The 25,769-nt window shown below is 41.3% G+C and overlaps 1 protein-coding gene and 1 pseudogene across 50 annotated transcripts in view; one reads left to right on the top strand and one right to left on the bottom strand.

The window, feature by feature from the left end:
* Positions 1–25,769, top strand: part of XRRA1 (X-ray radiation resistance associated 1) — a 107,806-nt gene that overhangs the window by 19,803 nt on the left and 62,234 nt on the right. For 31 of the 50 annotated variants that reach the window (XM_063783248.1, XM_009423769.5, XM_009423761.4 and 28 more), the window contains 4 exons: positions 1,753–1,850; positions 7,628–7,761; positions 21,692–21,820; positions 22,509–22,726. In XM_063783248.1, coding sequence (XP_063639318.1) covers positions 22,712–22,726 — 15 coding nt within the window. In that variant the 5' untranslated portion in view covers positions 1,753–1,850; positions 7,628–7,761; positions 21,692–21,820; positions 22,509–22,711. The remainder of the gene's footprint in view (positions 1–1,752; positions 1,851–7,627; positions 7,762–21,691; positions 21,821–22,508; positions 22,727–25,769) is intronic. The other 19 variants (XM_063783225.1, XM_063783227.1, XM_063783237.1 and 16 more) reach the window with 1 other exon arrangement.
* On the bottom strand, positions 8,947–9,524 carry LOC134807263 (large ribosomal subunit protein eL31-like; annotated as a pseudogene).

The raw sequence follows: 25,769 nt of genomic DNA, 5'->3' as shown, positions 1-25,769 counted from the left end.
ATAGGGATGTAGGGAGAGGGAGGAATCAAGGGGCATTTCATTGAGATAGGGCACATTAGAGAAAAGGCAAGTCAGAGGGAAATAGGATAAGTTCAGTTTTGTTGCATTGAGTTTGAAGATTGTTTTCAAAGAAGCATATGATGAGGTCCCTGCCCTTTAGGAGACAGGGTGGTCTGTCAGGAGCTTGGGCTGGAAATACAAAGGCCAATAGGTATATGAAAAGGTGTTCAACCTCACTAATAATTACAGTGGATCAAGATACTGTTTTCTGCCTGTCAAATATTGGCAGGAGTGAAAAGGGCTGATGACAGCCAGCATTGGTAGGGAGATGGATACTCTTGCATTGAACTGTGGAAGTATAGTCATTGGTGTAGCATCTTGGAGGTAATTTGGTAATGTTTCTTAAAATTTAAAGTAGTCATTGCCTTTAATCTAGTAGCTTTACTTCCAGGAAATTATTCTATAGAAACACACTCGTACAAGGCTGTTCATTGGAAACATCCAGAAATATTCACAAAGCAGCCTTTATTAGGTTCTACTGAACATTCTGACTTACAAGACTACCATATTTAACATCAGGTTCACTTAGAAGGCTCTAAGTAATTCCACACAGAATGCCAGTACAACAGCATCAGGAGTTTCTCTTCAATGGAGTTCCCAAAGCCATCCATGAGGCATTCTTTGTGCCCCTCCATCTGGCCCCCAGTGTCAGCTCAGGTACAAGACAGTGAGACTGTCATTGGGTGGATGCAAAAGCCACCCTGGCTTAGAAATCTCATTCCTCACAGGAGCCAATATACATTGTAACACTTATAGGCATAGCTCCTAGAGTTTCTGCAAAGGATATATCCAATTATAGGAATCACTACACACAGGGAAGCCCAAAATTATGGTGCCCCCTTGAGGTGTTTATCATTCATTTATAGTTTCTCCTAGCCCAGATGTAATTTACCAACCTAGGGTGATTTTTACCGCAAGTGATACTGCCTGGAAATGCAGTTACTGTACCATTGGTTTCAGGTTACCAGAGGAACAAGGCTAGAAAAAGTTCAGTTCTCATTCAAAGAGAGAAACTTTTATTCATATAGTTTCTTACCTTTTGTTCATATAGCCTAAAGGCTACCAATGGGGAAATGGATTAGTAAACTAGGATATATCTATACTGTAGAACATCAGAAGACATTAGGCATATCTATATGTTTTGACATGGAATAATCTTTAAGTTACATTGTTAAGGGAAAAAGCAAGTCAGTACAGTGTGTACAGTATGACTATTTTTGTTAAAAGAGGTATATGTGTATTTTGATATATACATGAGAAAAAGTTGAGTGCTATATATGGAACTTTTAATACTTGTCTCTGGATGTTGGGATTAAACAGAACTTTTTATTTTTCTGTGATGTTTGACTGTTTTTCTTAGTTGTGTTTTAATTTTTGTAATCAGGATTAATAAAGATAATTTTTAAAATGGGCTTTGCTGTTGAGCAGACTTAGATTCAATTCTTGGCTCTTTCACTTACCAGCAATTCCATTCTGGCAAATCACTTAGCTTGGCTGAGCCTTAGTCAGCCATAGAATGGAAGTAGTAATCCCTATTTTTCTGGGTTGTTAGAGATTTAGAGGCCATGTATGTGAAGTACCTTATACAGTGCCTGGCCTAACCCAGTAGGGACACAGTAAATGGTAATTATTAATATCTTTCTCTTAAGTCCTTTACAAGCTGCAGACTCTGTCTTTCTCTTCCCCATGTAGAGGCATTTCACATGTTTCCAGCCCTAAAGGAACTGGATCTCGCATTTAATGGCATCAAAACTATCTACGTGAAATATGGAGACTTTAAGTTGTTAGAAGTAAGTTGGAGGTAGGGAGTTTTTGGTGCCCACCAAGTTCCCCTGTAAGGAATGACCATAGAGCTTTACTGATTATAACTGTTGGGAAGGGGCTTGCTGGGTCTCTACAGCCAGGCCCTTGCTTCATTGCTGGCCTCCAGGGAGGGTGGGGGTGGGGGTTGTAAGGGTAGTTACAGTGATGGAGATAGTGGTAATGGTAGAAGTGGCAGCAAATAGTTGATACCAAAGACTTAACCATGGTGCATGGTCCTGGAAAATAAATGCCAAAGGTCATGTCCAAGGGAGTCTGTGCAGAAAAGTGAGTTTTAAAACAGAGTATTGAAGGAGGGAGAATTTTGAGGGGAGATCTGGATCTAGTGGGGGTTGAGGAGCCATGGAGCTTAAGAGCTAGGTGCAGCAGATTGGATCGGCTGAACTAGAGACATTATAGACTGATTCCAGAGACTCATCCTGGTCTAAGTGAGCTGAATCAGTCTCGGTGGCTGGGATAGAGCAGGCTATAGGCCTAGTCCATAACCTCGGAGATGAGTATGAATAGGGATCCTATGGGATCAGCAGCAGAGTCTTGAACATTTGTACATTCACAGCTGTTCTTCAAACCCCAAATTAGAAAATACAGAAAATTTTGTTTGCATTCTTGGTTTTCTCCTAAATTTTCCCATAGTCATGCATTTTCTGCACATGTCCTCATAGTTCAAGTTGATTACTTATTCAGCTTTCATGAAGATTTGTGGGCCACTTTTTACAAAGGAACAAAGCTTTTGTCACTACCTGAGAGTCACGGCAGTAGTAAAGGACAACATATGTGGAGAGTAAAGGACAACAGAGGTGGAGCCACGTGTGGGGGCTGGGCATCTGACCACGCTCACTCACTGAGTAATAGACTCTTCTCCACATCCTGGAGTAGAAGTGTTTCAGAGTCAAATTTCAGCAAAATGTGTGCGTGTCATGAACCTTGAGGTCGACCCCAAAAAGCTGTTAACTTAAATGATTTCATCTGCAAACATCAAAGGTCAGCCATTCTTCACAAAAGCCTCACTTAACCTGGTCTTGTCAGTGAGGGGGACCTTCTACAAGAGTGAGTTTTTCAGAGTTGATGGCCTTCATATGCCAAAGCTTTAAAAGGTTTTAACCTCTTGGGATAGCCACCTTCCTAAATTGGATTATATATCTTTGCATTTTTAAAGCATATTCTGCTGACTGTAATGGAACCTTCTCTCCATGGTCTCGTCATATTGTAGATAACAGTAATTTTCTATGATTTGGGACAAAAGTAGTCCTCACACTTGTCTAGGAAGCAAAGCTCTTGAAAGTTGAATAAAATAGAAAGTAAGTTTACAACAACTGATGCATTTTTTTTCTGTGTTTATAAATATTTAATAGTAGATTTTGGAATAGACAGCAGGAAACAGGTTTCAGATGGTCTAGAGATACAGGGAGCCATGTCCCTGACCTTTGAGCCTGGGAGCTTCTTAAGAACTTGCATTTATTTGTTCTTTTACTTTTTCAGAGAGTAGTCATTGAGCTCCTGTGTTGTGCATTGTACCATGCATCTTGTCTTCTTCCCCTACCATTTCAAACCCCTGTTTCAAGTGCCAGTGGGCTGAAGGGAGGAGACATGACTATAGGCTCTGACCCCACAACTGACTAGCTTGGATCTAGTGATTGATCATGAGTGACTTTTTTGGAGGCCTTACTTTACTTTATAGTGTGATCGCATCTGATGAAGATGATTTATCCAGCAGACCTACCCTTACGAAAGGGTATTTACGTAAGAGAGCAGACCAAAGTTAAGATGCAGAATATAAATGAAAACAGGAAATCTCTTGCCCAGTCATCTGTTTTCATCTATCTGTGATTTGCAAGGGCTCCCTAAGAAGAAGGATAAACCTGTCAAATATCCTGAATTTGCAGCTCACAGTAATGAATATTTTGATGTGTAATAAAACTTGATGTGACTCAGCAGATGTAGTAGCCAGGTTAGGTATCTTCTGTTCTTGTTTGCCAAAAAGGCTGCCCCAGGAGGAAAAGCCCAGAGTAGAATAATTCTTCAGGAGTCAATTTAGAAAAACTTAACTTTGCCATGGTTTGATTCTCGGATTACAGATCTGAAGAAGGTTCAGCTGGAGCCCTGCCCTGGCAGTCAGAAGACCTTTTGTCTTGGTTTTGCCAGTACTTTGCCATGCCTACCTGGCCAAACAACGTACCCTCTCTGGGACATTTCCCCTCTGTAAATTCTGGGTCAGCTCTGAAATTCTGTGGCCTGTGATTCTAAGGCTATTCATTTCTTTAAATTGCCCTTAATTCTATAGAAAGCAAATTCGGATCCTACATTAAATAGCCAAAGCAGCTAGAATGAGGTCAGCAAACTTTTTCTGTACAGCAGGCCTAATATTTTAGGCTTTGTGGTTCATATGGTCATAACTAATCATAGCTAGTCAGCTCTGCTGTTGTATAATGGAAAACAGCCATAGACAATATGTAAACAAATGAGAAATGAGCATGGCTGTGTTCCAATAAAACTTTATTTATTTATTTTAATTAATTTATTTATTTTTTGAGACAGTCTCCCTCTGTCACCCAGGCAGGAGTAAGTGGCACAATCTCGGCTTATTGCAACCTCCGCCTCCTGGGTTCAAGCGATTCTCATGCCTCAGCCTCCCGAGTAGCTGGGACTATGAGTGTGCACCACCACACCCAGCTAATTTTTGTATTTTTGGTAGAGAAGGATTTCACCTTGTTGGCCAGGCTAGTCTTGAACTCCTGGCCTCAAGTGATCTGCCCACCTCAACCTCCCAAAAAGCTGGGATTACAGGCGTGAGCCACCACGCCCAGCCTAAAACTTCATGACACTGAAATCTGAACTTCACATAATTTGCACATGAAACACACTCTTATTCTTTTTTTTTATTTTTTTCAACCATTTAAAAACGTAAAAATTGGCTGGGCAGGGTGGCTCACACCTGTAATCCCAGCACTTTGGGAGGCCAGGACGGGAGGATCGCTTGAGCCCAGAGGTTCAAGACCAGCCTGGGAACAAAATGAGACCATTTCTCTACAAAAATAAAAAAAATTAGCATGGTGGTGCGTGCCTGTGGACCCACAGGAGGCTGAGGCAGGAGGATCACTTGAGCCCAGCAGCTTGAGGCTTCAGTGAGCCATGTTCACACCACTGCCCTCTAGCCATGTTCATACCAATGGGTAACAGAATGAGACCCTGTCTCAAAAAGAAAAAAGCAAAAATTATTCTTAGCTCATGGGTTACGCAAAATAGCAGTAGGCCAGCTTCTGAGCTAGAACCCTAATGAAACAGCTCCGTATGGTTGGAATAGAGACTGAGACACAGTAGAATGTAGTGATATGTGAACCTGGAGGGGTAGCAGAAAAGAGACTGGGGAGAACCTTGGAAACTTTGCTGAGGAGTTTAAACCTTAAGGAGAATAGGGATCCATTGAGGGGTTTTAAGCTAAGTGGTAGGGTCAGAACTGCATTTTAGAAAAACCATTCTGGCTTCTGTATAAAAAATAGATTAGAGAGAACAAGTATGAGAGATATTAAGGAGGTAGATAGAACAGATTGGAGGGAACAAGTATGAGAGATATTAAGGAGGTAGATAGAATCCATAGGCTGACTGTTCACACATGAGTATGAGGGGAGAATGTTCCCCACTTTTCCCTGTGCTTATCTCAGGCACCTTTCCAGATCTTCCTCCTGTAGGCTTCTCTGTTTGCTCCAGCCAAGTGGGATCGCCTCATTGTCTGAACCCTCAAACCTTGGAATTTGCTGATGGTGGCATGAACTTGGAGCTTCTGTAGTACTTGGCTAGTCCTATCAAGCCATTTCTTATGCCAGGGACTTCAGTCATACCCAAACTATTCATGGTTCTCAGAACAAGAAAGGCTGCCTCCTGCCTCCTGGCTTCTATACATGCCACTTTCTGCCCTGAATGTCTCTTTGCCCTTAACAATTTGGTGAATACCTACTGGTCTCTGAGGACAGCTCAGATGTTACCTACCCTGTGAAGCCTGTCCTGATCCCCTGGTAGACCTGACCATATCCTTCCTTTGTGCCCTGATTGGTCTGTCTTCAGACATCTATCCCAGCAGCATTGCTACATAATGAACATATACATGTATTTAGCTGAGTAGGCTGGGAGCTCCTAAAGGGCAGGGACAGGTACAAAGTAAGCCTTATACATCGGGTTGAGGAATGAAATGATGATGATGATGATGACAGCCAACATTAAGCATTTACTGTATACTAGACTCCAGTATAAAGGCTTTATCTACATAAGAACCACTTATTTCTACTTTACAGGTAAGGAAACCCAGATTAAGTAATTTGCCTAATATCACATGGTTAGTCAGGACTTAAAACACCCAGGTCTGCAGAGCTATCAATTATTACAGCAGAGTCAGACCAAACCCAGTCCGTCTCTGAGGGTAACCTGTAGCGTGTATATGTCTGACTATGTAATACTGATGTGGCTGACCAAAGACTTGCTCCTGTACCAATTGAATAAGTTGCTGAAACTGACCCCATTCAATAGACTTCAATGTATGTTGAGGAGGGGGGCACAGGGAAGCACGTAAGAAATAGGGGTGATGGAAGGGAGCCAACTTGTATATATAGTGTCTATGGAGGCTTAGGAGAAGGAGAACAAATATTGGACAGATGTCATTTATCCTGATTGTCTTTGTCTCTGCAGAGAAACACGGTTTTCTGACTGACCCCTTGGCCCCTTGACCCCAGTCAACTATGTCATGAATCCAGAAGGCCAGTTAGAAGGTGGTTGACAATAGGGTGACAATTTGGGGTTATTGTCCTCATAAGCCAGTTTATTTCTTTTGTCTTTTTTTTTTTTTTTTGAGGCAGAGTCTTGCTCTATTGCCCAGGCTGGAGTGCAGTGGTGTGATCTCAGCTCACTGCAACCTCTGCCTCCCAGGTTCACACGATTCTCCTGCCTCAGCCTCCTGAGTAGCTGGCACTACAGGTGTGTGCCACCACGCCTGGCTAATTTTTTGTATTTTTAGTAGAGACGGGGTTTCACCGTGTTAGCCAGGATAGTCTTAATCTCCTGACCTCATGATCTGCCCACCTCTGCCTCCCAAAGTGCTGGGATTACAGGCGTGAGCCACTGAAGCCAGTTTATTCAGCTCATTTTTTATGTGCACCTACTTTGTGCCAGGTCTTATGCTAACTTACAAGGATACAGTGTTACAGTGGCATGGCACTTGACCCCACAGTCTTCCAAGTACCAGTTTATGATCTAGTCCACCACTGTGTGCCAAGCACTGTGCTAGGCATATCTATGTGCCAGATACCTAGCCGACTTTGATAAGTACCCTGAAAGCAGTTTAGATAAAGCAGTCAAAGTTAGGGGAGGTAGAGATTCCATCTGTCTGGGGAATTGAGAAGGTTTTACAAGGAGGCAGCTTTTGAGCTGTCTTTTGGGGGCTTGGATTAGGATACATGGAAGAATGGCATTCCCATTTAAGCAAAAAGCACAAGCAAAGATCTATAGGTGGATGAGGCAAACAGCGGGGAGGAGTCTATTTGCCTAGCACTACAGGATAAACAAAGATTTGTAGTGGCAACTAAGGCTAGAAAACCAGTTGGGTACTGACTCTAGTAGACCTTGAATATTAATCTGGAGATCCAGGAGGGTTTTGTCCTGTGGGCGATAGGGCACTCTAGAAAGTAGCTCCCACATCATATATGAGCATTGTTGTCACACAGAGTGCTTACCTTCCCCATCTTTCATCTTTGCATGGCAGTTCTTGGACCTTTCCTTCAACAGCCTGACTGTGGAGGCCATCTGTGATTTGGGGATTCTGCCACACCTCCGTGTCCTGCTCCTCACAGGCAATGGCCTCACCTCCCTGCCGCCCAATTTGGCCGTCGCAGAACAGTAAGTTCTACCTCCTGGAGTCCATTCTGTGTTTTTGTGTACAAATATCCAAGGAAATAGCCCATAGCAGCTTGAAGTGCCATAAAGATAGGCTGTAAGTGCTCAAAGCAGGGATAATGGCACCTACTGAAGCTCCCAGAAAGGCCTCAGACACACACCCCCAATTTCCTGTGTGCTGTTAGGAGAGATCCAGGTGTTTGGCAAGCCACTTTCCCTGCCTCTGACTGGTCATCTGTAAACTGTCTTGCCAGACAATTCTCCTTCATGAGCCCCCTGTGTCAGCTCAGTAAGTCTGTTCCCTGGTCTCTAGATAACCTTTGTACATTCCCACTCTGCACCTTTGCTGAGGCCATTCCTCTGGCTGGTCCTTCCTCTTAATAGTAATAAAAACACATATGTAGTACTTACAATGTGCCAGACACTATTCTCGGCATTATGTATGTTAACTCATTAAATCCTCGTAACAGCTCTGTGAGATAGGTCTCCTATTATTATCCACATTTTTTAGATGAGGAAATAAGTACCGACATTTAAGTAACTTGCCCAAAGTTGCAAAGCTAGTTGGTAACAGATCCAGGATTTGAATCAAGTCTATCAGACTCCAGAGACCATACTCATGACTGTTATATTATATTCTCATGTAGATTCTGTACATTTTCTAAGGCCCAGCTCAGACCTTCTTCCTTTCCCTACCAGGAGCCTTCTCTGACTGCTTTAGCCCATGCCTCTTAATCCCTTCTCTAAGGATCAGTTTAATTTAGTGTTTCCACAGTTAATTTAATACTTAGCACATTCTATTGTGGCTTATGCCTAATATATATATGTGTATATATGTAATAAGTTACTTAGATTTTATATGGTGATGATTGTGGTTGGCTAGTTGCTCAAGGGGGTTGAGATAATAGTAGTGATCATTTATTAGGGGTTTCATTAGTTAGGGTTGTTTTGTTTGCAAGTAACAGAAGTCCAATGCAAAGTGGCTTAAACAAAAAAGGGAATTTATTGGTTCATGTATGTGAAAAATCATGAGGTCAATCTGCTGGATGCTTTTGCTGGATATAGGTGCACAGGATGTTGTCAGGTCTCTGCGTGCATCTCTATTTCTTGAGCATGTGTGCAGCTTCTGTTAGTCTGTTACTTGTTCTGTCATACACATGAAGACATCTTTGTTTTCCTTGGTGTTGGCTTCATTCTTTTTTTTTTTTTTTTTTTTGCAGTTTTATAACTGTTTGATATAGTTGACAATCAGTGATTAGTTCTCATCCACAATGACTGTCTATAGATTTTTGAAAGTGGTAACAGGTACATAGGTAACCAAAGTATAGAGCTTATTTGGTGAATCTTCATCCTCATTATATTCTCTGGACAACCGCACATGGATTCGGCATGGGACATTCCTTATTCCTTTGGCCCAGACAGCCTTGTTGAGCCTGGTATCAGTTGTGCACATCTAGAGTTCCCATCTCCTTCATGACAAATTTCCGAATCTCTTTGAGTGCTCAAGGGGCATGCTTCTTGAAGCCCACTCCATGGATGCACTTGTGAATGTTGATGGTGTATTCTCGGGTCACCACCTCATTGATGGCAGAACGGCCCTTTTTCTTCTTGCCACCCTTCTTCACAGGAGCCATTCTGCCGGGTCCCGGCTTCATTCTTAGGTAGGCTTTCTCCATGAGCCAGTCAGGCTGTAGACAGAAATACAAAACCCACTCAAGGTATTACAAATAGATGGTATTAATTGGTTTATTGATTGGTTTATTCATTTATTCTTGGCAGGGAGAGGTAATTGGTATTTTGTTATGGAAAGTTTTTAAACACATATAAAATTAGAGTCTATCATAAAATTGACTCCAGGTACCTATCACCAACAATTATCACCTGACAATTATCAAGTCATGGCCAATCTTGTTTCATCTATGCCCCCATCACGCCCCCTCCTGGAATATTCTGAAGAAAAATCTCAGATATATACAGCCATAAATGTTTCATATTATTTCATCTATAAATATTCCAGTATGTAGCTCTAAAAGGTAAGCACTCTTAAAAATCATACCCAGAGAAACATTATTCCACCTAAAATATCACCAGTGATAGAGAGGGAATTGGTTACCTGGCTGTTAGAAGGGATGGAAGAGCTAAGTGGAGAAGAGGGGTATGGGAAGAACAAAAAGTAAGAAGCGTTGATAACCAGAGATCAGAAGCTGCAACACTGCTAAACTGAAGTCAACAAGTCTATATCCACTGCTGGGCTTTCAGGGAGGGTGTCACTGTAATTGTAGACCTGCTGAAGATGTGATGCCTCAACCAAGGCTGGAATCTCTGCCAACGCAGTTACCATGGTTAGTACTGCCATTGCTGTTGCACTATCACTGCTGCTGCTGACAGAAATGCTATCAGAAGCCAGACAAGAGAGTTGCTTCTCCCTGGCTCTGGCCTTCCAGTCTCTCATGAATCCCTTCTATTGGCAGTATCCAACTAGTTGGAAAGGCAGTCTGGGAAGTGTAGTTAAGGAGATGGCTCCAGCCCCCTACAATACATAGAAGAACACAGAAGGAAGGGGTGAAGGCTGAGAGCAAATAGGCAGATAACTGGCACCATTCAACCCTTGGAACCCCAATAGCTACCCTCCTGCTTCCCTCCATATTTAACTTCCATACAACAATAGCAACTGCAACATGCTTTTACCTAACATGAAGGAACTCTTCCTCTTATACTGAAGACACTTTCATCATCCCCTCAAGAAGGATGAGACACAGTTCCATCAGTTACTGTAGCCATCGCTGGATGATATTATTTTCTCTTCTAAAGAAATTTATGGATATTTTATATCCTAAAAACTAAGTTGTAAAGTCAGTCACCACTAGCAGTTTAAGTGTGCATGCAAGTGCACACACACACACACACTAAGGAAGGAAGAAAATGCACACGAAAATATGCATAGTTGCTACAGTGATCTTTTCTTAACTGGTCAGGAGGCCATAGTGGATATTTGTAAATCCTTTTTTCCATCACCTATTTAATGTTCCTCTGTCCTCTTCCAGCACCTTGGCTAGTTGGGGTTCTTTAACTGATCTGGTCTTCTGAACCTTCACTTCTGAAGGGTCTGAGTCCTTTAAGGTCCTGCTTTTACTGGGTTGCTGTAGTCTTCATTAAAAGACTAAAAGACATGGAACTTCTTAGAGGAGCACCAGATAATACTCTAGTCCCAGAGATACTTTTTTTTTTTTAACCTCAAGGTATAACAGCAATTATATTTACTTTTATAAACAATATCAGTCACCTAGCCAGTAGAATGAACCCCTCTTTGTCTGACTGTTGGTTCAGTGAAATGAGAAATGCAAGTGGCTGGTAGCAATCTCGACTTCCAGTTCAGTGGAACCATGATTGTGTCTCCTGGTAAAAGTACCTCCTTAGGAACTAAGACCTGTAAATCAGAAGTGCCAAAAATTGTAGAATGAGAAGCAAAAATTCTGCAAGTGGACTATTAGATATAATTGTAAGAGGAGCTACTTTCATTTCCATTAATTCCTAGGCCCTTAGGTTGTGGTTATGAGAAAAACAGTATCAGTTTTGGTTTATGTGATATCCTATGCTGTTAAGTTAGGGCCCCAACTTCCCTAACTATATCTAATTGGTATAGTAGATAAATCATCAAAGACTATTTCACTAGAGGATTCTGGGAAGATGATGGAGTAGGAAGCACCAAGAATCTGTCTCCTCATCTAGACAACAATTTCATTGCCAGAATCAGTCTGATGTAACAATTTTGAAACTGTGGACACAAATAATCTGCACACTCTATTAAAAGTTTACGTCTTCCAGGGGAAGATTTAGATGACAAACTGCAACTAATTTCAGTCAATTACAGCTTTAACCCGGTAGCAGCTACCCATCCCCTAACTCCCAATCTCATGGTTCAAATTTTAAACTTGAAAATTAGAATAAGAAATATATTCATTGGGTAATTCACATGCAGCTTGCAGGAGCCAGGGTGGACAAAAAGATCTCTGTCCTCCAAATTTTAGAGATTTGTGCTGTGATCACTGATTGCTACTTCTCATCATTGAGGTGCACACAGAGGCACACAACCATTGTTGCACACACACCCATCCACAACTGTCGTAAGCCCTTTCTGCTCCAGCTGAAGAGACTTCCAGGGAATTTAAAGGATTTCTTTTCTTAATCCTCATTCCTTTCCCCATCTTTTGGGAGCCAGGCATTAAAGTCTAGGACATTCAAAATCAGCTGCATATACAGAGGAAATTAGAATGTCACCACATATACCCAGAGAAATGCACAGGCTTAGAAAAGACCTGAGCAGAACTTACATTTACACATCAGCCTGATCCTTGACACAGAGACAGCCTGCAATAATCAAACACGAAACAAAAAAACCCAGCAAACCCTGGTAAAGGGAAGAATCTGATTTCTAGAGTTACCATATTAATAGATTCAAATATTCAGCTTTCAACAAAAAAATCACAAGGCATACAAAGAAACAGAAAAATATGGCCCATCCAAAGGAAAAAATTAAGCAACAGAAACTATCCCTGAGAAAGTGAGTACTTACTAGATAAAGACTTTAAAACAGCTGTCTTAAAGGTTTTCAAAGAACTAATGAAAGATATGAATAAAGTCAAGAAAATCATATATTAACAAAATGGAAATATCAACAAAGAGACAACCTAAAAAGAAATTTTGAACCTGAAAATTAGAATAAGAAATGAAAAATTCACTGGAGAGTTTCAAAGGCAGATTCGAGCAGTCAGAAGAGAGAATCAGCAAACTTGAAGATAGAACAATTAAATGTATCAAGTCAGAGAAACAAGAGGAAAAAAAAAGATTGACTTGAACAAAGCCTAAGGGACCTGTGGGATTGGGATACCATCAAGCAAACCAACCTATGTATTATGAAAGTCCCAGAAGGAGAAGAGAGAAAGCACGGAGAGATTATTTGAAGAAATAATAGCCTAAAACTTCCCAAGTTTGATGAATGACATCAATATAAACATACATGAGGCTCAGTGAACTCCAAGATAGGATGAACTCAAAGAGACCTCCACTGAGTCATATTATAATCAGACTGTTAAAAGACAGAGAGGATCTTGAAAGCAGTGAGAGAGAAGCAACTCGTCACATACAAGGAATCTTCAATAAGATTATCAGCAGACTTCTTGTCAGAAACTTTTAAGGCCAGAAGGCAGTGGGCTGATATATTAAATATTTAAAGTGCTAAAAGAAAAAAAAACCTGTCAATCAGGAATCCTACATCCAGCAGAAGTGTTCTTCCAAAGTATGGAAGAAATTAAGACATTCCCAGATAAACAAAAGGTAAAAAAAATTCATTACCACCAGTCCCGCCCTGTGTAAATACTAGAGGGAGTTTTGCAGGTTGAAATGAAAGGATGCTAGACAGTAACTCAAAGCTGTAAGAAGGAATAAAGCTCTCATTAAAGGTAAATACATGGGCAATTACAAAAGCTAGTATTATTGTATCAACAGTTTCTAATTCCACTTGTAGAACATTGTGGGCAGGGAAGGCAAATCTATATCCAAAAATACATTTATAATCTAGTAAAGGAAACTTGCTGCTGCTTTTTAAAGTCAACTTGATACTAGACAGCTGTATAATCCCTCTAGAAATGGTGCCGTATTAGGGGTTCAGCAGTGGCCTCTGCCATTGGCAGGTTGAGTACTCAGCAAGGGTCATAACCAGATTTGCTCTGGTGAAAGGAAGTGTGTAGCCTTCATCCCTGCCACCAAGGGAAAGAGGGCAACTGACATTCATGGATTGGGTTACCTTGTCTTCCTGACCATTGAGAGTCTCCGCCGCAGGGGATAGTCTTGGGGAAACAGTCATATGAGACACAGTCTTCACACTCTATCCATTCTGAGAGGTTAAGTCACATAATTTTTCTCTATACTTTCAGCAACTTTCCCCTATTTTTTCCAAGCTTTGACTATTCAGCTAAACCATCAGCCACGGCCCGTGAATCAGTATAGATCTGTATTTCTGGCTATCTCTCTGACCAAGCAAATGGCCAATCAGATACATTGCTCTAAGTTCTGCCTACTTAGAAGATTTCTCTTCCCCTGTGTTTTTGGTCACTCCTGTGTGGGGCTATAATATTGTAATAGTCGACTTTGAGAAGGTATCAGCATATCATGCTAAGTCATTTGTAAACCAAGCTAGAGGTTTTTCTTCCTATATTAGATGGCCACAGGACCTTAGTTAAGGGTTGATGAAGAGGTAGCAGTACAGCAGGAGTATGCGCCATAGGAATCTGAGCCATATATTCCTGCAACTTTTCCAGACTTGCTGGAGCCTGATTTCAAATATTGCTTTCACTTGATGGGGGAGTTCTGTTGCATGTTCAGTTCATGATGAGTGGCTCAGGTTGCATGATCACATAGTATCCTGTGGTCACGTATTTGGCCTCTACCAACATGCACTAGTAAGCAAGAAATTGTTTTTCAAAAAAAAAAAAAAAAGGTTATCTGCAGAATAGGGCATAACTTTGCTCAAAAATGAATCTGCTATGGGTACCGAGAAAAAGCTCTATTCATAGAATGACCATGTACTTTATCATCCAAACCAGGACATATATGAGAGGGAAAAGGGACAGTAGTAATAATTATTTGGCGATAACAGGTGAAAACTCAGGCTATCATTGAAATCCAGGATATATGGTACCCTATCTGTACAGCACACCTATTTGCCATAGTCCTTTAGAAGCCATTTGGACCTGCTGAGTCATATGCCCAATGGAAGAGCAACTTGCATTACAGTTGGGACCTGTTGTAGAACCTTGCCTTGCTCTGGGCCTCACTCAAAACTAGCAGCCTTGTGGGATACTTAGTAAATGAGTTAGAACAGCACCAAATATTTTATATGTCACTTCTTAAATTTAAAAAGGGGATGGGCACGGTGGCTCACGCCTGTAATCCCAACACTTTGGGAGGCCGAGGCAGGTGGATCACTTGAGGTCAGGAGTTCGAGACCAGCTTGGCCAATGTGGCAAAACCCTGTCTCTACTAAAAATACAAAAATTAGTCAGATGTGGTGGCGGGCGCCTGTAATCCCAGCTACTCAGGAGACTGAAGCAGGAGAATCGCTTGAACCTGGGAGGCAGTGGTTTCAGTGAGCCAAGATCACACCACTGCACTCCAACCCCAGGCGACAGAGTGAGACTCCATCTCAAAAAATAAATAAATAAAATAAATAAAAATAAAATCCACAAAGGCCAGTGAAACTTTGTGATTTTTTTCCTACAAGTAGTGTAAGATAAATAAGAAGCAAGGTAGAGGATTATGTCTTTCACATTAGAAGTACATCACAACATGCTTCAGATACCTGGATAACAACAAAAAATTAATCCATATCGTAGTACCCTGAATTTTGATGGGGGAGGGGGCTTACCTCCATCCTGTAACACACCGGTATCTTACTAAGGCATCTAGGGTGTTTGCAACTTTTCCTGCTCGCCAGGTCCAATCAGTATGATATTCTGTAGGATATCAAAATAACCAAGACCCCGGAGTTGATATGGCCCCAAGAGAAGAGGAAAAAGGTGTACTGTTGTCCCTGTCAGGTGAAAGCAGACTGCTTTTGGTAGTTCTTATTAATTGATAAAGAGAGAGAAAGAAACATTTGATAGGTCCTTAGCTGTATCCACAGTGCCAGGGGCTTGGTTGATTTGCTCCAGTAAAAAGATTCCACACCTGGAATAGCAGCTGAAAGTGGGAGTCACCTCTTGATTAAGCTTACAGTAATCTACAATCATTCTTCAAAACCTGTTTTCTGTACAAGCTAAATAAACAAAGGATATCTTCTTCACAATTCATAACAATCTTCTAAACAAGAGATGTTAAACAGGGATGTCATAGGAATCATTATCCTTCCATCTTTTTAATCTTTATTGATGGCAGTAATCTTTGCAGTTACCTCAGGGATTCAGTATTGTTTTTGGTTTACTATTGGGAAGAAAAGTTCCTGGGGTTTCAATTGGACACTTCCTACTATAATGGGCTATACTTTGTTGCTCAGTAAATAAATGTGGGTGTTCTGCCAGTTGTTTAGTATGTCAGTTTCAGTTACACATTCAAGGTAGATATGTGACTTCACTGGGTCCATTGTGAAACAGACTTTGGCTAAATTTTCATTCTTCCATCTGACCTTTATGATCCCCCACTTTTGAATGATGGTCCACCATGCCTTTCATATCCCCAGAGATTAGCACCAATTTGCAGACACTGTCTAGTAATCCTTACAAGGCCTAATTTAGCACTGTTCAGTAGAACTTACTACAATGTTGGAAATGTTCTATATCTGTGTTGTTCATAGTGTAGCTACTAGGCATATTGAGCTCTTGAGCACTTAAAATGTAGCTAGTGTGATATAGGAACTGAATGTTCAATTTTATTTAAGCTTAATTAGTTTTAAGTTAAATGTAAATAGTCAGGAACTGAATGAGAGGCCATGGCTCTTTCTTTGGACAACTCAAATCACTTTTTGCCCACCAGATCAAGGGTTTTCTGGTGATCTACATCACTAATAATTTCAAATCATCTCAATTCAATTATAAAAATTGAAATTATTTGAAGCTAGTCTTCAGTCTCTGCAACGTCCATACTATTTCTAGTGTATACGTCCTCCGAGGGTTTGGTTTTCTAATGACCTAACTTAGAGCATGAGTAGTCAGTCAGGCTTCTATTCTGTGGCATGCCTTGGATTCCAATTTTCGCCCCTGGCCCAGCAGGGTTGTCAGAATCTCTGCTCAATTCTCAGCCTCTCAGCCACTTCTGGAGTCAGCAGACAGTCCTAGGGGAAAAGTGTTGCATGAACCCCTTTGGATTTCCTTCTTTTTTCAAATCTTAGCGCCATAATTCTTCACAGCTTGTTAGTTCCCAGGTATCTTAAGGCAGATTGTTTTTAAATGTATATTTTGTCTGGGTTTTCTAGTTTTTTACTCAGGGAAGAGTTGGTCCCACATTATTTAGTTTGCAACACTATAAACCTTTCTATTTATTTTGGTACCTAGAGTCACTCAGGATGGAATCAGCTTAAGCTAAATTCCTGACTGGGTGTTTTCTGAATCACTCTGATGATACAGATTTGGGCTACAGTTTTGCAAGAGGACCAGTCTGCCCTTCCCCTTCTCTTTCTCTGTTCACTCCAAGACAGTTTTCTCCTGGCTATGGGATAAGGAGAATGGGTTTAGTTTTGGTTAATTTCACCCTGAGGGTGTATCCCTTTAGGATCCGAAATTCATATAAAGGGTCTCTGATTAAACTCCCCACCTTCAGGGTACCCTGGGCTTTGATTCTCTAGCCCCATGATACTGTCAAACCATAGTTCAGTTTCAACAGGATAAGTATATGCCCTCAAGGCTTGAGTGGCTTCCTATGTTAAGTTTCTCCCTCTGGGTTTTTAGATTTGGCATACTGCTTCCTTACTCTCTTCACATCTCTTATACATATTAAAATGATGGATCCACCTCCATGGGGAATGGTGGTGTGTGCCTGTAGTGCCAGCTACTTGGGAGGCCAAGGTGGGAAGATCGTTTTAGGCCAGGAGTTCAAGTCCAGCCTAGGCAACCATAGCAAGACCCCATCTCTACAAAAGAAAATAAAGAAAATGATGGATCTTTTTTCTTTTTATATTTTATTCATCATTCTAGTTGTTTTCACTGGAAAGCCTAGTTACATAAAATAAGGCAAGTCTCCCCCACCCTGCACTTTCATGTTCTTATATATGAGGGGGAGAATAAATGTATTCCTACCTGCATCAGAGTAGCAGTTGAAATCAGCACGCTTTGAAAGCTGTGGGTTGGCCAGGCATGGTCACTCACACTTGTAATCCTAGCACTTTGGGAGGCTGAGGCAGGAGGATTGTTTGAGCCCAGGAGTTTGAGGCCAGCCTGGGCAACGTAGTGAGACCTTATCTCTACAAAAATAAAAATAAAGCTGTGGGGCTCCAGACCAATACCATTGTCATTATTTTCTTCCCACTCATCTATCTAGATTCAGTATGCTCTGTGGGTTCCTTTTCTGCTAGCCTCTTAAACGTTGGTGCTCCCCAGTCATCCACCCTTAACCTACTATTTTTCTTTATCTTTATACTCTTTATTGGTGGCCTCCTCTTCGCAAGTCTTCTGAATTATAAGCCTGTTTAGCCTACTTATCAAACTCCTCACACACATCCCCATGCCATTAAGCCCTCCTTCTTGCTCTCTCCTCCTTTCTTTCCTTTCCTGGCCTCATTGACTGGCACTTCTTCCCACTTACTATGTAGTTGTCCAGGCTAGAACCTGAGCATTAGCCCAAATTTTGGCCTCCCTCATTCCACACATACATTCAATCACCAGGTGCTGTGAATTGTACTTTCTAAATTCTTCTCAAACCTGCTCATTGCTGTTATCCTCCTGTTTGGTCCCAGTCTGCAGTTTCTTGCCTCCCAGCCCATCCTCCTATCTGTCAGCCAGAGTGATCTTTCTGAAATGCACATGTGATTCTATCACTGCCCTGCTTAAAGTCCTTTAGCAGGTTCCCACTATCCTAAAGATAAACTCCATTAACATCGCTCAAAGCTTTTCATGGCCTGGCTCTGCCTGCTTCTCCATCCTCCTTTCTCTTCACTTTTTCCATTCATCATATACCTCATCTATTCTGAACAATTTTGTCTCCATTTCTTGCTATTTTTTTTGTCTGGGTGAGTTAGGGGAATCATATTTGACCCATTCTATACGTAGACTACTCTATTGCTTGTTTTGAGCTGGAATCTGCTACTTTGGCTCTTTCATTAGGCCTACTCTCTTTCTGCTTCAGACCATACAAGTCGGCGTTCTCAGGCACGACCAGCACAGAGCAGAGGATGAATTGTTAACCTCCTTTCTTTTAGTCACTATATTCCAAATAACGCCACCTGAAAGAGCACTAGCTTTTTAGTAGCCACATCATAATCCCCTTTTACACACACACAGTTTGTTAAGCCATGTCTCCCTTATTCTGTGTGTTTGCACAGTTGGTGTTCTGTATCTTAACACAGAAGCTGATCTGACATTTGTCGTAATGTAAGTACTTGCTAAGTTTCATCTTGTTTGTTGCAGCCCTTGGTTCAGTCTTTTGAGCAATATTTTTAGCCTAATCGAAAGTCTTACAGTGTAAAGTAAAAGAAATCCCCCTTTACCATACAGATAGAGGATCTAGGCCCAGAGATGCTCAACACCAGCCGGAAGTCACACAGCAAGCAAAGCAGCAGCAGCACCAGAGCCAGAGCTCAGGGATCCTGGCCACCCTTCCCATGCATCTTCTAATATGGTACACAAATTCCCATTGCTGAGTCCAACCACTGCACATACCCTTAGCTTCTGAAAAACTTTCATTAAATCTCTCAGATTTTAAGTAGTATTAATTCTGTTGGGCAAGAGAAGTGATAATAAAAATAGCACCACTCTGAACAGCTGGAAACCCCGGCTTCTCCACTACTGACAGACTTTGCCACTTTGAAGAGCTTTTCTTCCAAAACTGCCACAGGAGGGGCTTGGTGGGAAAGCCTGCTGCTTTCCTCTGAAGCTAGACATCTGTCTTCTCACCCATCTGATGGCTGCCCCTCTATTTTAAGATGTCTATTTTAGAGACAAAAAATGAAACTTTCCCATGCTATAATTAGGGTGGAACTTTAAAAAGACGAAGTAGTGTAACTTGTCACAAGAGACGAGACAGAGCCAGCTTCTGCATTATGGAGCTTAAGAGGAATTTTTTAAAGGCTTATTTCTTAGCTGTTTCATATTTCACTAGAGTAAAATAAAGATTGGCCAATCAATTATAAATCAACACAGCTGCTGTGCACTGTTCTGTAATAGCTCAGATAGAGATTAAAAATTCAATGTATGAAAGTTGGTCCTTCCAGAAAGAGGAAAGGGCACACTCATGACCTTGAAATATTATGAAGTATAAAAGCTTCCTGCCTTCTCTGTTAAGTGTCTCTGGTCTTTGGACTTCAAGCCTGTTCTCCACAGTGCTGCCAGGTCTCTTTCTGAAAGTTTATCTGACCTGTCCCTTTTTCCAGTCAGAACTGTCATAATCTATAGAAGTCTGTCAGTGTTAGGATACAGAAAAAAAGGCAGGGGGGAATTGATTGTAAGAACATTGGGGAATCTCACAGCCGTGCCTGAGGGTCATGCTGAACATAGACCCTGAGCACTGTGGAGCAGCCTGGAAGTTCTGTCTCTCAGCTTTCACACCTCCTCCTCTCTGTGACTTGCCACATTTTTCTTTACAGGTGGGCTGCCTGTGTCTTTCTAGACCTCATGATGGGAAACATGGCTGCCTATAGCTACTAATTATGTTACAGATCCAGCCACGAAGAGATTATTTTTTTCCCTGTTCTCTCTTTTTCACATTGGTTAAAAGCATGACAATTCCCTCTCCATTCCTCATGGTTTTGCTTAAACATTGCCTTTCCCGAATAGGCGCCTTCCCCACATACTTCTTTTATGGTGTTTGTCTCACCACAGGCTGCGTGTCCACCTACTCCACCTAGAGGGGAGGGATGTGTTCTTTTATTTGTAGTCTCAGTACCTGGCCACATAAATATATGTTAAAGAAATTCATGAGTGTGAATGAACGAATTAATTAGTAATACATTCATTTAGAATATACCCTCTCTAAATGCACCTGTGAAATATCCCTGACTTCAGGTATACATTACTGTCCTAGCTTTTGAACTCACTGCCAACCTTTGTTAAGCTCTCTCTAGCTCAGGCATCAGCTCCCCCTTCCATTTCCCCACCCTTTAATCCACATGGGGCTAGTAGAGGTGAATGTGAAAGGTGTGATTTGGCAGTGGAAAGGGCATGGGATTTGGAGTCAGGCAGACCCAGGTTCTAGTTTGAGTCATCCCACTTTCTAGCTATGCAACTTCAGGCAAGTTGCTCTGAGCTTCATTTTGTTAATCTGTAAAGGAGATAATACCTATCCTTGGATAACACATACAAAACACATCGCACAATGCCAGAAATGCATTAGGTGCTAAAGAAATGTTTGTTTCCCTTCCTCTAGTTGTGTGTGTGTTTGTGGCTTATATATGTGTATACTATATGCATTTGTGCCTATGTGTACTATTTTGGTGTGTGGGTGGCATACAGTATGGAGGGAAGAATAAAAACGTTATTTGCGTCATCTGCCTGTGTGGAAGAGAGTTACCTAGGTCTCATCTACCTGGAGGACACAAGTGAGGTCACATTAATGGTGGTACTTAAAATGCCACCACTTCCTGCCCACCCCTGTAATTCAGGGCATCACCCCCATAAATCTCACTCTTAGATATTTCTGGGAATCTTCAGAGAGTTTGAGTTTAAGGAGAAACTTCTCCACTCCTTACTCATGTGTTCATTTTATGAAGCCACTTGAGAAGAGAGCCTCACTGCAGCCAGGGGTGGTGCCCTCAACCCACCCTACTTTACCCTACTAGGTGGCAAAGCTGTGGTCTATAACAAGGGCATTGTCTCCTGGTGCTCCCAGTTACCAGTCTACTAGGTGACACAGCATAACAAGGAGTCTTCCTGAGTCAAAATTGTGCAGTGATCTGCAGAATGCTCCCTCCAGCTTGGTCATGCCTCTTTCACCTGGCATTTTCTATAAGCACTACCTATACAATCCCCCATCCTGCCCTAACCTGGTTTCAATGATGTGTGTAACCTTTCTCCATACAGAAGACAATATGGTATGTATAATAGTGTTTGGGAAAGGAGAATGTGGGGAAGGAATTATACTTTCTGTGCATCCCTATGGGGACCTCTTTTGGGCACTATAACAGTTCCTAAGCTGGTTAGTCCTCCTAATTGATTCCCTGTCCTCCATGGCTTCCTGGGAATGGTGGAATTTGTCCCTCGACCTTGCTCATTACCCAAGATCTTTGCACTCACAGGGAGGCATCTGTAACATCGCTGACAAGCAAGAGGTACATCCTGAGGTTCCCAGCGCTGGAGACACTGATGCTGGATGACAACAGACTCTCCAACCCCAGTTGCTTTGCCAGCCTGGCTGGGCTCAGGAGGTAAAGCCATAAGCCTTTCTCTGCTGGGCCTCCTCTAATCCCCAGGCTTGCTCACACTCTGAGTGCTGTTCTGGAAGCCAAAAGGTTTGGGTTTAAAGCCTAGCTCCACAATTTATCTCTACTGTGTGGCCATGGGTAAGTCATTTCTCCCCTCTGAGCTTTGGCTCCTCCATAAAAATGGCCATGAGTGAGGACATTTCTGATCACATGACTGAATTAGAAGCAGCAAAGAGAAAGGAAAACAGGAGGAGACTTTACCCAAGATAGGATTCGGACCCTGACAGTAGAGACAGGAAAATTTTTTAAAATAATGAGAATCAGAAAAAGAAATTTAATTCCTGAGTTCTAACTGAAGTGAAGAAAATAGTGGCATTTACATTGTTAAGCTTTACTTCTCTGGAAAATTTACTTTGGTTTCAACTACCATTTACTGAATACTACTTTGTGCCAGGCCATTTACATATTATCTCATTAAATCTTCACAAGAACCCTGAAAGGTTAATAAATATTATCCCCATTTTAGAGACAGGGATATTGAATCCCAGAGAGAGTAAGTCACTGGCGCAACGTCACACAAGAGGAATAAGTATCCAAGCCTGATTCCATGTTTTTTCCCTAAAGTTGCTTGGTAAACAATCCTGAGGTATCATTATTGCTATGATTCTATATTCACTTTCCTTAATTGAAGACTGAAGAAGTTAAGCTTGGATGAAAACAGGATTATCAGGATCCCATACCTACAGCAAGTTCAGCTCTATGACGAGTCAGTAGACTGGAATGGAGGCAGGGGAAGTCCCCATAAAGAGCCCCAATTCATGCTGCAGTCCAAGCCAAGGATGCTTGAGGACTCAGATGAGCAACTGGATTATACTGTACTGCCCATGAAAAAGGATGTTGACCGGACAGGTGAGTGACACCCCTTGTCCCAGAAATTCTAGCCTCATGGTGGAAATACACTTCTGAGAGTTTATTCTGAAAGTCTCACTTGGTCATGGTGAATATCACGAATTGAATTTGCTGATTCTTTGTCAAGGATTTTTGCATCTATGTTTGGGAGATATGTTGGTGTATTGATTTCTTTTGTTACAGTATTCTTGTTAGGATTTATAATCAAGGTTATGCTTGCCTGATAAAATGTGTTTTGGAAGTTTTATTTCTGTTTCCTAGGAAAGTTTATATACTATTATTATTTTATCCTTAAATTTTGGAAGAATTCACCATGAGACCACCTGAGCCTGGAGTTTTCTTTGTAGAATGAGGTTGAAATTATGCAACTTTAGAAGCTTGGAAGAGGTGCTCCTGACACCTGAAATTTAGACCTCTGGGGAAGCGGTGCTGCTTGGCTGCTGGTGTCTCTGAGCTATGATGGGCTTCATGTAGCTGAGACCCAGATCTCTGAGAAGAGGATACTGGCCAGCTGGTGCTGGTGCCTGTGGAGGAGTCACAGTGAAGCTAGTTTATAAAAGTTGGAAAAACTGCAAACTAGATTCAGCTACTGCTGGGGAAAGACTTGCTAGACTACAGCAAGAACAAAACAAATCAAAAACCACATTATTCCAGTGGCATTCACAGGAAACACAAGCAGTTAGGAAACCCATGGGAAGCAGATAGGAAGAGATAAGCCCCTTTTTCCTCTTCCAGCTTTGCAGTCTCCCTTTAGCACCACCCATATTGTCAGAGTCTAACAGGAAACCAGCGGTCAAAGCAGAAATACAGTTTTGAGAGCCTCAGCTCCAGCATTCTAAAGCAGAATAAAGAAAGATGGATTTCGAAGTTAAAAATAATACTAATAACTGGCCGGGCACAGTGGCAGTTATTTTGGGAGGCCAAGGCTGGAGAATTGTTTGAGGCCAGGAGTTTCAGGCATGCAGTGAGCTATGATCATGCCACTGCCCTCTGGCCTGGATGACAGAACGAGACCCTATCTCTATAAAAAATTAAAAAATTAGCTGGGTGTGATGGCATGCACCTATAGTCCTGGCTACTGGGGGCTGAGGCAGGAGGATCCCTTGAGCCTGTAGTGAGCTATGATCACGCCACTGCTCTCCAGCCTGGGCAGCAGAGTGAGATCCTGTGTCTACAAATAATAATAGTAACAACTTAATAAAGGGCACAATTATGTTATTCAGATTCTCCCTAAAATAATTTTCTCTCTGCTTGGTTTGTTAACTTTGGAAATAGGTATATTAAAGTCTGTCCCCACTGTTGTAGATTTGTCAGTATCTCCTTGCATTTCTGGCTTTTTTTTTTTTTTTTTTTTTTACTGTGAAGTTAGTTTGGTTCTCTGTTATTAGGTTTGTGACTTTTTATCTTGGTAGGTTGTGTATTTTAATCGTTGTAAAATATCCCAGGTAGATAAATAATTTTGGTTTTGACTTGGGCCTCTATTTTGTTTGATATGAATATTTATTTTAGGATATCTTAAAAACAATATAGTACTGCATATTTTTGCTTATATGAGTCTTAATGAGTCTTTTTTCATAGAAGAATTTAACTCACATGGTGATTATTGATACATTTCACCTTATTTCTACCATTAGTGTGTTTTCTATTTACCTATGCTTTTTCTTTTTTTTCTTCTTGTGAGCACTAAGTTTTCTTTCAATTCCAATCTTTTCACTAATTGTTTAAAGCAAGAAATCTCATGTCTGTATCTCTAATGGTTACCCTAAAACTTTTTTTTTTCTTTTTAGAGACAGGGTCTCACCCTATCACCCCAGGCTGAAGTGCAGTTACACGATCGTGCTCAAACTGTATTGTTGAACTCTGGGGCTCAAGTGATCCTCCTGCCTCAGCCTCCCAAGTAGCTGGGACCACTGCACCTGGCTATTACCCTAAAACTTTTAATTCACATTTTAAAACTCACTTTTGTCTGTCAACACCTAGAATCAACCAAATACATGTCTTCTTTTTTAATAAGAAAATTTTAATATGCATCTATCTATGCCACCCTACTCCCATCACTTCCCATAATGTAATAAACTCTAACAATAATTTAGATTGGTTTTAATTTTTAAAATTATGTACCAATGATTCTTTAGACTGAAAGATTGAACCTCATTCTTAGGTTCTTTATCATGTGTACATATGTATAACTTAGGAGCAGAGACTTCTGTTTACAATACAACTCAGGTCCTAATACAGTATAATTTTTAATCTCTTCAAAGTTCTTCTTACCCTCTTATTTTTTTTCTTTCATCCTTAATTCCTACTCCCATTTCCTGTTTTCATATAAATGTCTACTTTTATCTTGGATATATTTTCCTGCATATATGTATTTATCTTTGTAAAATATATATTATTTTGTGTGTAATGTGTTTGTAATTTACATAATGGTAATATGGTCTTGAGCTCTTTCTGTTACTTGATTTTTTCAGTCAACATTGTTTTTAAGACCTTTCCTTCTTGCTGTATGTCCATCTAGTTATTGGCTTTTTATTTTATTTTTTTGAGACGGAGTCTCACGCTGTTGCCCAGGCTGGAGTGCAATGGTGCGATCTCCGCTCACTGCAAGCTCTGCCTCCTGGGTTCTCGCCATTCTCCTGCCTCAGCCTCTTGAGTTCCTGGGACTACAAGCGCCTGCCACCACGCCCGGCTAATTTTTTGTATTTTTAGTAGAGACAGGGTTTCATCATGTTAGCCAGGATGGTCTCGATCTCCTGACCTCATGATCTGCCTGCCTCAGCCTCCCAAAGTGTTGGGATTACAGGCGTGAGCCACCGCGCCCAGCCTAGTTACTGACTTTTAACTAATGCATAGTATTCTACAATATATGCTCTAAACACATTTCACACATCTCTTCCCTTACTGATGAACACTTAGGTTGCTTATAACTCTCTTACTACAAATGGTGCTACAATGAACAACCTTGTGAACATCTTTTGCATATACCACTGTGCCAGGGTTTTCCTGGAGTATTTACCCAGAAGTGGGATTGATGGATGACAGA

Source organism: Pan troglodytes, chromosome 9, assembly GCF_028858775.2.
Source record: "Pan troglodytes isolate AG18354 chromosome 9, NHGRI_mPanTro3-v2.0_pri, whole genome shotgun sequence".
Taxonomy (NCBI): domain Eukaryota; kingdom Metazoa; phylum Chordata; class Mammalia; order Primates; family Hominidae; genus Pan; species Pan troglodytes.
Note: the sequence above shows the minus strand (reverse complement) of the source record. Positions and strands in the feature narration are given on the sequence as shown.